The sequence below is a fragment of the Pteropus alecto genome, unplaced genomic scaffold (genome assembly GCF_000325575.1).
Source record: "Pteropus alecto unplaced genomic scaffold, ASM32557v1 scaffold246, whole genome shotgun sequence".
Taxonomy (NCBI): Eukaryota; Metazoa; Chordata; class Mammalia; order Chiroptera; family Pteropodidae; genus Pteropus; species Pteropus alecto.
Window position 1 is genome coordinate 1,773,628 of NW_006437742.1, and position 12,858 is coordinate 1,786,485.

Below are 12,858 nucleotides of genomic sequence, written 5' to 3' on the forward strand. Positions count from 1 at the left end.
CCAGAATCGGGACAGACTCCCTTGATAGCGGGGTGGGAGCAGGGGCTGGACCCCAGAGATGTCTAAAGTCTCTTCTAGATCATCTTACCTGCAGGTTTCTGACCCGATACGGTGGAGGCAGTTATCTGGCTATGTACTTTGAGCCACTAATTTTTGTGCCTCCAGCATGTCCCTCTGCAGTTCATACTCCACACTGGCCACCAGATCAGATTATATTGTGCCTCTGCATAAAGCCCTACTATGGTTCTTCATTGACTCACCAACAGTTGAACTTACCTTTTGCTTTTAAATCACAAGTCCTCTTAAGAATCGATGGCTTCTCTACTAATATATTCACAAATCAAGCCCTCAACTTGACATTCTAAGCTGTCCAATTGTCTAGTTCTTGACTTTTTTTAATTGATTTTTTATTAAAGTATAGTTGACATATAATATTATATTTCAGGTGTACAATATAATGACTTGACATTTATTTACCTTATGCTGTGATCACAATAAGTCTGGTAACCATCACTTACCATACGAAGTTATTGCAATGTTGACTATTTCCCCTATGCTGTACATTATAGCCTGTGACTTATTTCATAACTGGAAGTTTGTACCTCTTATTCTCTTTCACTTGTCTATCTCTTCAGACTCATCCCTCAACACTTGATGCCTACACTGTCCTTAAATGTGCCATGCTTTTTAACATTTCTGCAGCTTTAAATCTCTGTCTAGAATGCCTTTCCACTTTTATGTTTGATAAACTCCTATTCATCCAATGAGTGGCTCAGACACCTCTCCTGTGAGAAGCCTCCCCAGACTCCTGAGTCTAGGTTGGGTGCCCCCATTACATTCAGTGCCTCCCCTACCATGGCATCTGCCCCCTTCTTATGCAATAAGATGGGGCTGTGTTTGATATACCCGTGTGACTTCATCACACAGCACACTGCCTGAAGGAGGCACTCAAGAATGTTGAAGAAAGACTCTCAGGTCTTTATAAAGCAGTTCTTGGCAGAACTACCTCTATTCCCCAATTTGCTAGCTTCCCATATCTTTGCTTAGCTACAAACAGGACAGAGTAACTTTATCTGATTCAGGAGCAAAATGCTGGCCATCTTTCTTTCCCTCCTGGCTGAACTTGAGACAAGATGTTTCAGTTCTGAGCCCAGCTGGAACTTCCCTGAATTGGACACAGCCTTGAGCGAGCTATGTAACTCACACACTGGTGCCATCTACTGCTCAAAGTTTAACCTTGTTCCTTAATTAATACTGCCAGGCAGTTGACCTTTGACCTCTATAATTCCTTTAGTCCATTCTGTTTCTGCTAGTAAGTAAAGTAGAATCTACCATATGTTAACTATATGACCTTGGGCAAGTTACTTATTCACTCTGAGCCCCAGTCTCCTCATCTGTAAAATGGGGAAAACAATGATACTTCCTGTCAGGACTGGTGTGAGGATTTAGCCTCTGGTGCATAATATAAGCATTCAATAAGTGGTAGTAGTCAGAGAAACTGTAGTTGTAGTAGTGGTTATTATTAATTTTATAACAGAAATGAGCTTATAGGCTAAAGTCTGCTAATGACTAATTTGTCAGCCATCTCCCCCGATCTCCTTGGCACCATCTGATGGTTTACCAGTCAAAGCATCTTTGCAGTGTTTGTCCCCCATTAATAAAAGAAGAAAAACACATGAAACAGGGGTCAGGGACAGTGGTTTCAAAACTTATTTTTTGTGCTTTAGCAGGAACACCCTTCTTTTGAATTGAATGCAGAAGCCCAAGATACAAACCAAATAAAGCTGGAGCTCTCCTGGTGAAAGCCACAATGAGGGACACAAAATTCTCACCCTGGTGTCCTCTCTCTTGTAAACTAATTCTTTCCACCCCCTTCTGTGAGGCACCTGTAGGGATCCCTACATTGTGGGGAAGACTAATTGGAAACTACTGTCCCAAGGGTTAAAACAAGATTGGTTTGAAGTCTAAGGGGGATTAGTATTTTATCATGTTCAGTGTTCCGTTTAAAATCCTTGTTTTGGGTCCTAAGTTCCCAACATTTCATAGCTCAAAAATTGTTCAAGTCTTTTTACCATAGGTTGTTGGGGTTTTAAATCCTTGGAATCCCAATATCCTTGGTTTTAGAGTATTATATAGCATAGAATTACAAATCTCTAAATCCCCAGGGGCTTAAAGACCCTAAAACCCTTGGAGCAGTAATTCTCAACTCTAAATGAGTTCCTCACTTTTTCTCCCCTCCTCCCCCTTACTGCACTCTTGCTGTTGGTCAGTGGCAGACATTTTGTCTTACTTTCCTCCAGTCTCCTGCCCTGGAATGACTTCCATTTGTCCTGTGCACACATGGTTGCTAAGAAATTGGAATTCACTGTACTACTAATCAGAGCCCAGTGTGAGTTACTTTGTATTCGGTATATCCAGTCCTTGTAGCAACTTCAAAGCCAGTACACAAACTCAAGAAAAAAATCTCCATGCAAAATCCAGAGTCCTTCTTCTGGCTCCATCCCAGCTGGCCCATCCTAGTGCCCCATACTTCCTCACCTCAGCACTGAAGCCTCTTGTTTCCCCCACCCCATAGCAACAGAGAGAGGGCACGTTGGTTGAGCATGCGGCTGCATTTGAGCTGGGCCTTGAGGAATGGGCCCTGGTAGAGATGGAGGGAGAAAACTTTCCAGAAAGAGGCAATATGAATTATTTCATTAAATATTTATTGAGCATCTACTCTATACCAGAGATTAATGTTATAATGATTAAGAGCATGGGCTTTGGGGGTAGTACTACCTGAGTTCAAATCCCACATCTGCCACATGCTGGCTCTATCTATAGGCCCGCCCCACCTCTCAGGTGTCAAGGTCAGCTCTCTGCTCTCAGCCCTCTCTGTAGTCACTTATTTTTTCTTTCTCTCTCCCTCTCTTCATCTCTCTTTCTCTCTCTTTCCCCTTCCCTGCCTCCCCACTCCCCACACACACACTGCACATGCTCATTAAAAGTTGCTTATTCTCTGTCTCTGGGCAAGGAAAGCCCCCTCCTCTAACTCCCCACCTCTCACTCCTGCCCCCAAATGTATCTGCGTGGTTATCTAGTGGGCCATTTGTCTCCCTTCCACCACAGGTCTGTTGTAAAATGGTTGCCAATCCTCTTTCCAAACAAGGTTGTTAGGTGGCCTGAGTTCACCATTTTGACCTGTCAGGGGCCTGGTGTTGGTTACTGTGTTTTTGGTTTACTCCCAGTTGGAAAGGCTTGTGGCAACCTCCATGCAAGCACATAAACTCAAGTACGAAAACTTGACATAGAGTGAGTGCTCAGTAAGTGGTAGCTATAACACTTTTTGCCAGGCACTTGCTACTCATGTTACAGCCATGATCTTCTATGGTACTATAATCACAACAATCCTAGAAGATAGATATGATTATTATGCCCATTTATGAATGAGAAAATGAGTTAGTATGATTTCTGTACCTGGGTTTGTGTAGTTGCATGGAGGTAGCTACAAGCCTTGCCAGCTGGGTGTGAACCAAAAACACAGTAACCAACACCAGGCTCCTGACAGTACAGAACAATGAACTTGAGCTACCATTTTACAACAGGGGACTCGGGAGGACAGAAGACAAACCGCCCACTAGATAACCACACAGGCATAGCTGGGGGTGGGTAGGTAGGAGGTGGCAACACCTACTGAGATGGAAGGGGGGCCTTCCCTGTCCAGAGGAGACTAGGCAACAGGGTGGCTAGGAGGGTAAGAGCTACAATAGCTGATGATTATCAAATTCTTACTATGGACTTGGTACATGGCTAGGAAACTTACTTGGATTAATTCCTTTAATATAACAACCCCAAGGGATAGATACAGTTAGGGAGGCTGAGGCTTTGCATGGTTTAAAAAAAAAAAAACCTTGCCCAAAATCACATAGCTGGTAATCTGTGACACCTTCTAAGTGCAAGGTACTTTACATGCATTACCTCATTTAATCCTTATAGCAGTCTAGAGACACAAGTACTATTATTATAATTTTATAGATGAGAAAACTGAGGTTCATCAGCAAGGTTAAGGAATCTGCTCAAGGTCACACAATATATAAATTGCTGAGCCAAGATTTGAGAGATGACAGCACTTGCCCCAGTTTACATCAATAAGAAGCAGGACAGGATTCAGGCTCAACTCATTCCAGAGCTCCATGCTTTCAAGAGGTGGAATCTACAGGGATTGGTGAAGAATTAAATCTCTGGGAGGGCAAGAGAGGAAAAGTCTCAGTTCTGGCTGGAAGTGAGCCAGAGGATAGGAAAAACTCCAGGCCAGGAAGAACTGAAGGCAACAAAGGTGTCACCAAAGGAGATATATTTGGGGGTCTCCTGATGGGCAGTGGCAGGCCCTCACAGAATCTAGGCTGCAAGCACAGGACTACCAGAGGTAAGGGTCTGAGAGACCTGTTCCCACCCCTCAGTGCTCTGTGGCCTATGAGTGGAATGAGCCCTGGCTCTGTGTAGCGATTCCTTCTGCTTGAAGGGTCTGGGCCCAATGTGAGAAACTATCAATTACCCAGATCTCTTGTGGTGCACCAGGCATTAAGCTTGGCACATCTTATCCCAAACAAGACTCACCAACCCCCAGCAGGGTGAGTGGTGCTATCATGTTTACAGATAGTAAACTGGGGGTTAGGGAGGTGACATGACAGCAAGGAAGTGGGGAGGCTGCAGGGAGACCCCAGACAGTGTAGCTACAGAGTCCTGGCTCTTAACTACTAGGCTCTTCCTACCCTTTTACTCATTCTCCCAAAAAAGCCCTGAGAGTCCCATAAAGACAGTAGCTCGCCTGGTCTGTGGCCTACATGGAAGAGAAGCACACAAACTGTCATACAAAGGCATTTTTACCCACATCACTGGGGACACTTGGGGCCTGGGGCCAAGTGTGAATTAAAAGGGGCTGAGGAAGAGTCCCAAGAACAACCTGGAACCAGGCTCTGGGGTCTCTGAGAAGTCTTCCACCCCTGGAAGACAACAGCCAGCTCCCACAAGTCCTTAGGGATTCAACTGGTGTCCATTAACAGGGGAGGCAGCGCCCCCTAGTGGCTGACCTTTAGACTGAACCTGGACTTAGAGCACTAGGCAAGGGATCAGGAGAACCAACCAACCAGAGGATTCTGTGGTTAGCAATTTAGTGCCTGATGGTTATGAGAACAGGCTTGGGAGTCACACTAGACTTGGGTCCTTCATGCTAGCTAAGTGACCATGGGAAAAATAGCAAATTAGTCTCTAAGTCTCAGTTTTTTCATCTCTAAGATAGGGATGATAATCATGCTAATATCACAGGGTTATTATAAGGATTAAATGAGATAATACATGTAAGGGACTTAGCAGAGTACTTGGCACATCATAGATGTGAGAAATATGTGTGTATAGTACTTATGTATGTTTGTGTGCATATATTTATATATGTTCTCTTTTGACACATGCTCTCACTTTAGTAGTTACATCTTTGACTCCCCTTGACTCCCCTTACCTAGCTCTATTAGGCTCCTGGTGTCCCCAAGCCCACTATCTTGCCCCAAGGGAGGTACTGTCAACACACTCACCTGAGGCTTATGGGTAATACCTGGGCTAACGCACTTGCTTTTCTCCATATATACTTTTAAGAATCATAGACTATACATCTTTGTCCTCCATTGTCCTGTGAATATTAATAAGCTTGCTTTACACAGGTCTTAGACATTTTCGGCATGTCAGAGAAGCTCTATATCTATGATCTCATTTGAATCTCTTAGTATTCCCCATCATATATTCCCGTTTTTCAATGAGGAAATTAAAGACGATGGGAAGGGAAGTGACTTGCTCAAGGTTGTGCAGCAAGTCAGTGCAGAAGTCAAGACTGGACCCCAGAATCTTATGTTGAGTCTAGTGCTTTCCCAACAAACCAGGGCACTGAGCTATGGCTAAATGTGAAACACCTATAACCCAGGATTCAGCTTATTATTTGGAGGCCACATTACTGCACTCCCACAAGTTTCCTGCTTCTAATTAGGCCAATGTTATAATCCCAGTAAAATATCAAACTATGATTCTCCTCCTAAAAGAAGTAATAGGAAATTATCAGGACTGGAGACCCAAGACAGCCACATCTCCAACACATGCTAAGAATACAATTAAATGTTAGGTGACTGGTTTAAGGAGAGATGAACATTATCTCTCCAGCAAGCTTCATGCACTACTGAAAAAGTAACCACTGTCCTGTACTCACAGCCAGCTTGATTTAGCTACTCATCTTATATTAGACATAATCATCAGGGGCTCAAAAGGGCATCTCCGTCCTTAGTCAGTACAAAGATTGGGAAGGATTGATGTGTGTTATCAGCATGGGTTCTGATGGCAGCACCTGTTTACAGGCACTGAGGAAAGCAGTTTGATAACAGCTCTCAATGTTGCAAGAGTCTGGGGGTAGAGAATGCACGCTTGACTGTCAGTACCAGAGGCTGTGATCTATTCTCATTCTAACACACTGGCAACAGCACAAGAACTGCTGAAATAACAAATGTTTGAGCCCAAAGACCCCCTTAGCCCCTGGGTGATGCTGAAGCCCTGGCAAGCTTGGTTCTGAGAGGGGAATCTTGTTACTTCCTCCTGGAGCACTGGATCTCTGGGTGGCACTAAATTTCTTTTTCTGCACTCAGTTGCTCTTCACTCTCTCATCACCAAAGCCACCCAAGGGAAGGAGACAGCATTGTATCAACTCTTCCCAATAGATATATGTGGAACAGCGAGTATACTATGAGGGAAGAGGAACATTTTTAACCCTCTTTCCATGCTTCAGGCTTGGTCTGTGATGGAGAGCAAATATTTTCACCCAAAATTACAGGCACTTGATATACGTTATTTCTTAGATCTTCCTGCATAGGCATTACTAATCTGATTGATTTGAGATCAATCATTAGGCTACATCTCACCAGTGAGCAGACTCATCACAATGAAAAGTGATACACATCTGTGCCTATATACAGTAGTTGGTTCCACCTACTCTGGATGATTAGGTCAGGTCAAATTTTTTGTGAAGACCTTAGCTTTTCATATTCAGAACAGAGGGAGTAGCTCTAGCTGCATTTTCCAATTCATTTTTCAAACCAGAGAACTCTGCAATAGAAAAAGGGGAGGGGTTACCATATGCTGAATTCTCGAATCAAGCTTTTATTACTAAATGACACTTTACTTGCTGTTCTAATAATTGGTCCTTGTGTATATAGTTTTCTCAGTGGAAAGCCTTGAGAAGGTGAAGTGATAGGATTCAAGCATGAAAACTCCTCCTTGAACTCACAACATGTAGGAATATTTGCCCAGGGTCAGAGACTTGTCCCAGCCTATGTATACATCAGGAAGAGGGTGAAGAGGGTTCACTTGTTTAATTTCCTCTGATCTCTGAGGACCTGGGGAGCAAATTCAGATTCCACTCGATTATACTCGAAGAGAGTATAATTAAAAAGAGTATAATTAATTGAGCTTCTAGTTGTGTGTATCTCTTTCATGGACACCCATAGGTGAACTGACTACATAGTAAAATTGTTATCCTGGGAGTAGGGGCTTTGCCTTGTACTAACAGTGAAAATTTCCCCTGATCAAACAGATCCATGTTTTGATAATTAAATAATTATCAAAATAAATAAACACTTTTGGAAAACTGATAATGATTTCCATAGGTAAGAAAAGTTTAAAAGAAAAATCTATTCTTTGCAAACTTATCACCCTTTATTAATGGCTATTAATATTTTCTAAGGTGAGGGCAATGTTGTGGGCAGGAAAGAGCACCAGAATCAGGAGACTTGACTTAGGTACTTGTTCAGGTTCTGTCATTTATTATCTGTAGCATCTTGGACAATTGATTTAGTTTCCACCTCTAAAATGGGGACTGTCTTTAGTCTATCAACTCCACAGGCTTGTTGGAATGAAGTTCGAATGGATAGTTGTATGAGAAACCACTCCTAAATTGTAAAATTTTATTTCATAGTTGAATTTTAATAAGCACTGTGAAAGGAACTTCAGTATACCAGTCTGCCTTTCAAATGCAGATACAAGCCACAAAAATTTCTGGAAGAAAGCCTTGGCAATCTGGCATAAAAGCCATTCAGGTAAATTACTAGAGAAGTTAACGCTCATGGCTTTACTCCTGGAGGTAGCAGAAATATTTCTATTTTTATGTCTGCCTATCTTTCCTGGATATTCCATTGTCTAATCAACTTGGAGACGCTAGGGAAGCTGTCCACAAGGCTCTGTATATACAAAACTGTGAATATGAGAGCAGTAGCTTTGCTTGAATTGCTGGGAATGGTGACTTTTGGTAGTTGATATGGGCAATGGCTTACAAAATCTTCAGTTCATGCTATTTCTTCAAAGCTAGGCTGCCTGCGTATTTGAGTACAATGAACATATTATGCCACTCTGAATTTACTTAGCATCTTAGAAAATAGATTTTTTTCCCTAGAAATTACTTTAAGAATTCGTACTACTTAAATTCTAAACTATTAAAAATGAAAAAATATTCTTTAAAATCCTGGAAAAACTTTGAAATAATCCATAAAAGCATTACCACAGACACAAGAAAAACGCTAAAAGTGGTAGCAGAAATTCCAGCTGATCAAAATGTTTGCCGAAACATAAAAAAAGTAAAATGAAGGCAGAGTCATGGCAATAAAAATAAAATTATTAAAAGAGAGTTCCTTTTCATTTTTAAGAAAGGGAAGGGTGAAGATACTAGTCTTTATGTAATATATTATATATTTTTCATGTACCCTTCTCCCCTTAAACATATAAAAAATCATAAATACGTCTGTGAGGAATTAGTAGATAAGGAAAATGTTTCTCTTACTATTGCATAGAAGGGACGAATTATAAATGTAGATGTTTGCAAGGCTTCTTCATATCTGTTTTTGTGGCTCCAAGAATATCACATGCAGCTGGACACACCACAACTGAAAACAGATCAAAGAGAGTATAATTAAAAAGAGAAATAGGCAGAGGATTAAAGATTAACCACCTTAAAAATGCTTGCAGAAACAAGAGTCCAAAAGTGCAATTCTTTAGTTGTGTTAGGGTGGTAACATTAAACATGATTTTACTCTCTTTTTTCCAAATGCACTTTAAAGGGCTTACATTGTTTTTTTTATATTTTTGAGTTAAGGGTAAGGCAGTTAGAGAACAAAACAAAGATTAACTTCAAAAGAGCAACAATAAAACTGACCACAGAAACAACAGAAGTCAAAAGATAATGTGATGATATTGTCAAATTGCCAGAAAAAGAAAACCAAAAAAAAAAAAAAATCTAGAATTTAATATCCAGCAAAAATACTTTTCAAAAATGAAAGTGGGAGATGTCAGAAGCAAGGTGACATGAGGGATCTCCCCTGATATCTCCCCTTGAAATAACAAGCTGAACATCTACAACTCAACAAATAACACCCAAACTGCACACAAGCAAGTCTGAGAGATATGCACATCAGAGCATCCAAAGGTGTGCAAATCCGAGCCAGACTGGGAGGCAGATTAGGAATGTGAAACAAAGGAGCTGCAATATGCAGCTGGAGCTCCCTGCAGGAGGAGAGGGAGGGGACATTTCATGGCCCTGAGAAGCCCCAAGCAGTGCTGCTTGAGTGATTAGCATATTCCACACAGTGGAGCCCAGAGATCAGGGCAGAGAGCAGGGCAGTGTGGAGGGGCAACAGCTGTGGCTTAGCAACCGCCTTGGCTTAGCAACTGCCATTGCCAAGAGGGAGGCTGAGTCAGGAGCCTGGCCATACCCCACCGACCCAGAGAACACCTGCCCCCACCATATCCTCTCAGAGCTACCACCACCAAGCCTCAGGGAAATTTGTCCCAGGGGAATTTGCCCAACTAGTACTGAAACATACACTACAGCTAGTACCAAAGACAGGTATGGTGATATCAAAGCAAGACAGCAGAAACCTGGGGATAGCACTAAGGGAAGGAAAACAGCCACATATACATCAGACCTCTCCCAATCAACCCCACCCCCACCCAGTCTGGCTGAGTCAGAAGGAAACATGAGAACATTGCATCTGTCTACTGGGGCAGTAACGGGAACTCAGGACCACTTCAGAGACTCAGACCTCCATTGCCCATCACACCCTTTCAAGGGGGTGGAGCCCTGGGACCCAGGGACCTGATCTCAGAGGTGGCACATGCCAGAGAGGAAAGAGCATTTTTAGCCTTAAATCATATCCAAGAAACATGGATACCACTTACTGGAAATCAAAAGAAAAACCCCCTCTTATCAATGTCCTAAAAAGAGATCACTATATAATAAAATTTCTCATTTTTCTTAAAAAATAAATAAACAAAATAAAAAATAAAAAAAAGCCGAGTACACTCCCACTAATGCCGAGGCAGATTAATAGTCCATCAAACACCATGAAAAACCAAGGAGACAGGAAGCTCAGAAAGAAAGTGAAACATCTCCAGAAAATAAGATTGAAGACATAGAAATATGCAATTTAAATGACAGAGATTTCAGGATTGCACTTCTGAAAAAACTCAACAAGATGCACAAAAATTCTGAACAATTCCAAGAAGTTAGAAACAAAATAAATGAACAAAATGAATACACTACCAAGGAGATTGAAACCACAAAAAAGAACCAAATAGAACTTCTGGAGATTAGGGACACATTAAAAGAGATGAAGAATGAAATAGCAAGCTTAGGAAATAGAGCTGACCAGATAGGGGAAAGAATTAGGGATATTGAAGACAGAAATTTGGAAATAATGCAGAAGAAAGTAGAGAGACTTGAAAATGAAAAAAAAAATGAAAGAACTCTACAAGAATATCTGATACCATCAGAAAAAGCAACATAATAGGTATACCAGGAGAAGAGAGGGAAAAGAGAACAGAGCATATTCAAACAAACAGTCAACAAGAATTTCCCAAACTTAAGGAAAGAACTCAATCTTCAAACCCAAGAAGCAAACAGAACATCCAATTATCTCAACCCAAAAAGGCCTTCTCCAAAACACATTATATTAAAGTTGTCAAAAATTAATGACAAAGAAAGAAAGGGGGTTTTTCTTTTGATTACTTTCCTGTTTCTGTCTGCCTGTTGGTCAACTTATTCATAGTTATATGTTTTTTGTCCTTTTGCATGGTGGAGAGTTCCCTCGGCTTTTGTATGTATGGAAACATCTTTATTTCTCTTTCATATCTAAAGGAGAGCTTTGCTAGATACATTATCCTTGGCTGGTAGTTTCTTTCTTTCAATAGTTTGAATATCTGGTTCCACCCCTTCCTTGCTTGTAAGGTTTGTGCTGAGAAGTCTGATGATAGTCTAACAGGTTTTCCTTTGTAAGTAACTGTCTTCTTTACCCTGGCTGTCTTGAGAATTCTTTCTTTGTCATTATATTGATGGATCATTTACCAGAATATATAAGAAATGTTTTTAAGAGTTCCTAGTAGCAAATAAAAAAAATGAATGTTTAAGGATGCTCTTTACTGGTTATGATTTTCTCGACCTATGGGATTTGTTTCCTGCTACCCTTGGAACATTTCACTGTATTCTTCACTAAGCTCCAAGATGCCGAGAAGGAGGGAACCAGGAAAGCAAGACATTTTGACATCATCAGAAGAGTTGGACACACAGTAAATAGCAAAAAAAAAAAAAAAAAGAAAGAAAACACTCCAAAAAAAGAAGATAATAGCTACTGAAACTTAGAAAGGAATGCTCAGCACATACAGTGATAATTTAAGACAACAAAAACAGAAAAGAGGAGGGAGTAAAGATCTAAATTCGCAAAGGGAAATGGAGATAAGGTGCCTGCAGAAGAAAACAGACTACTGTATGTATGTATCTGTATATATATATATATAACTTTCCTTTGCATAACCCTAATGGTAACCACACACCAAAGATCCAGAACTGAGACACATATCATAAAACAAGAGGTAACAGAGAGAAAATCGACAAAACACAAATTAAAGGACAAAGAAACAATGGAGAAAAAAAACAATAGAACAAAGAAACACTGAGCTACTGAAAACAAAAGATAAAATAGCTATAGGAAAACCTCATATTTCAATAATCACCCTAAATGTAAATGGATTGAATTCACCAATAAAAAGGCACAGAGTAGCAGACTGGATCAAGAAACAAAACCCAACCATAGACTACCTTCAAGAGATACATCTCAGGTGCAAGGACAAATATAGACTCAAAGTGAAACAGTAGAAAATAATAACCCAAGCAAATGGCATCCAGAGAAAAGCGGGGGTAGCCATACTTATATCTGACAAAATAGACTTCAAGATAAAAAGAGTAATGGGAGACAATTATGGACACTTCATAATGATAAAGTGAATCATGCATCAAGAAGACCTAACGCTTATTAATATTTATGCTCCCAATCAGGAAACACCAAAATATACAAAGCAACTACTAACAGAACTAAAGGGAGAAACAGACCAAAACACTATCATAGTAGGGAACCTAAATACTGTTGGATATGGACAGATCATCCAAACAGAAAATCAATAAGGAAATAATATCTTTAAATGACACATAAGACCAACTGGACATAATTGACATTTACAGAGCCTTCCATCCCAAAACAGCTGCTTATACATTCTTCTCTAGTACACATGGAACATTCTCAAGAATTGACCACATACTGGGGCACAGAGATAGCCTCAACAAATATAAGAGGTTTGAAATCATACCAACCATATTCTATGATTACAATGCTTTGAAGCTGGAGATTAACTGTAAAAAGAAAAAAGGAAGAACCACAAATATGAGAAGATTAAACAACATGTTACTGAAGAATGACCGGGTAATAGAAATAAAAAGAGAGATAAAGAGATACTTAGAAATAAATGATA

General features: G+C 40.6%; 1 protein-coding gene across 1 annotated transcript in view; it reads right to left on the reverse strand.

Moving 5' to 3' along the window:
* Nucleotides 1–5,024: 5,024 nt before the first annotated feature.
* Nucleotides 5,025–12,858, reverse strand: part of TBC1D8B (TBC1 domain family member 8B) — a 79,072-nt gene continuing 71,238 nt past the window's right edge. The window contains exons 22-23 of the mRNA XM_015591663.2: nt 8,843–8,945; nt 5,025–7,116 (exon numbers count right to left, since the gene is read on the reverse strand). Coding sequence (XP_015447149.1) covers nt 8,863–8,945 — 83 coding nt within the window. The 3' untranslated portion in view covers nt 5,025–7,116; nt 8,843–8,862. The remainder of the gene's footprint in view (nt 7,117–8,842; nt 8,946–12,858) is intronic.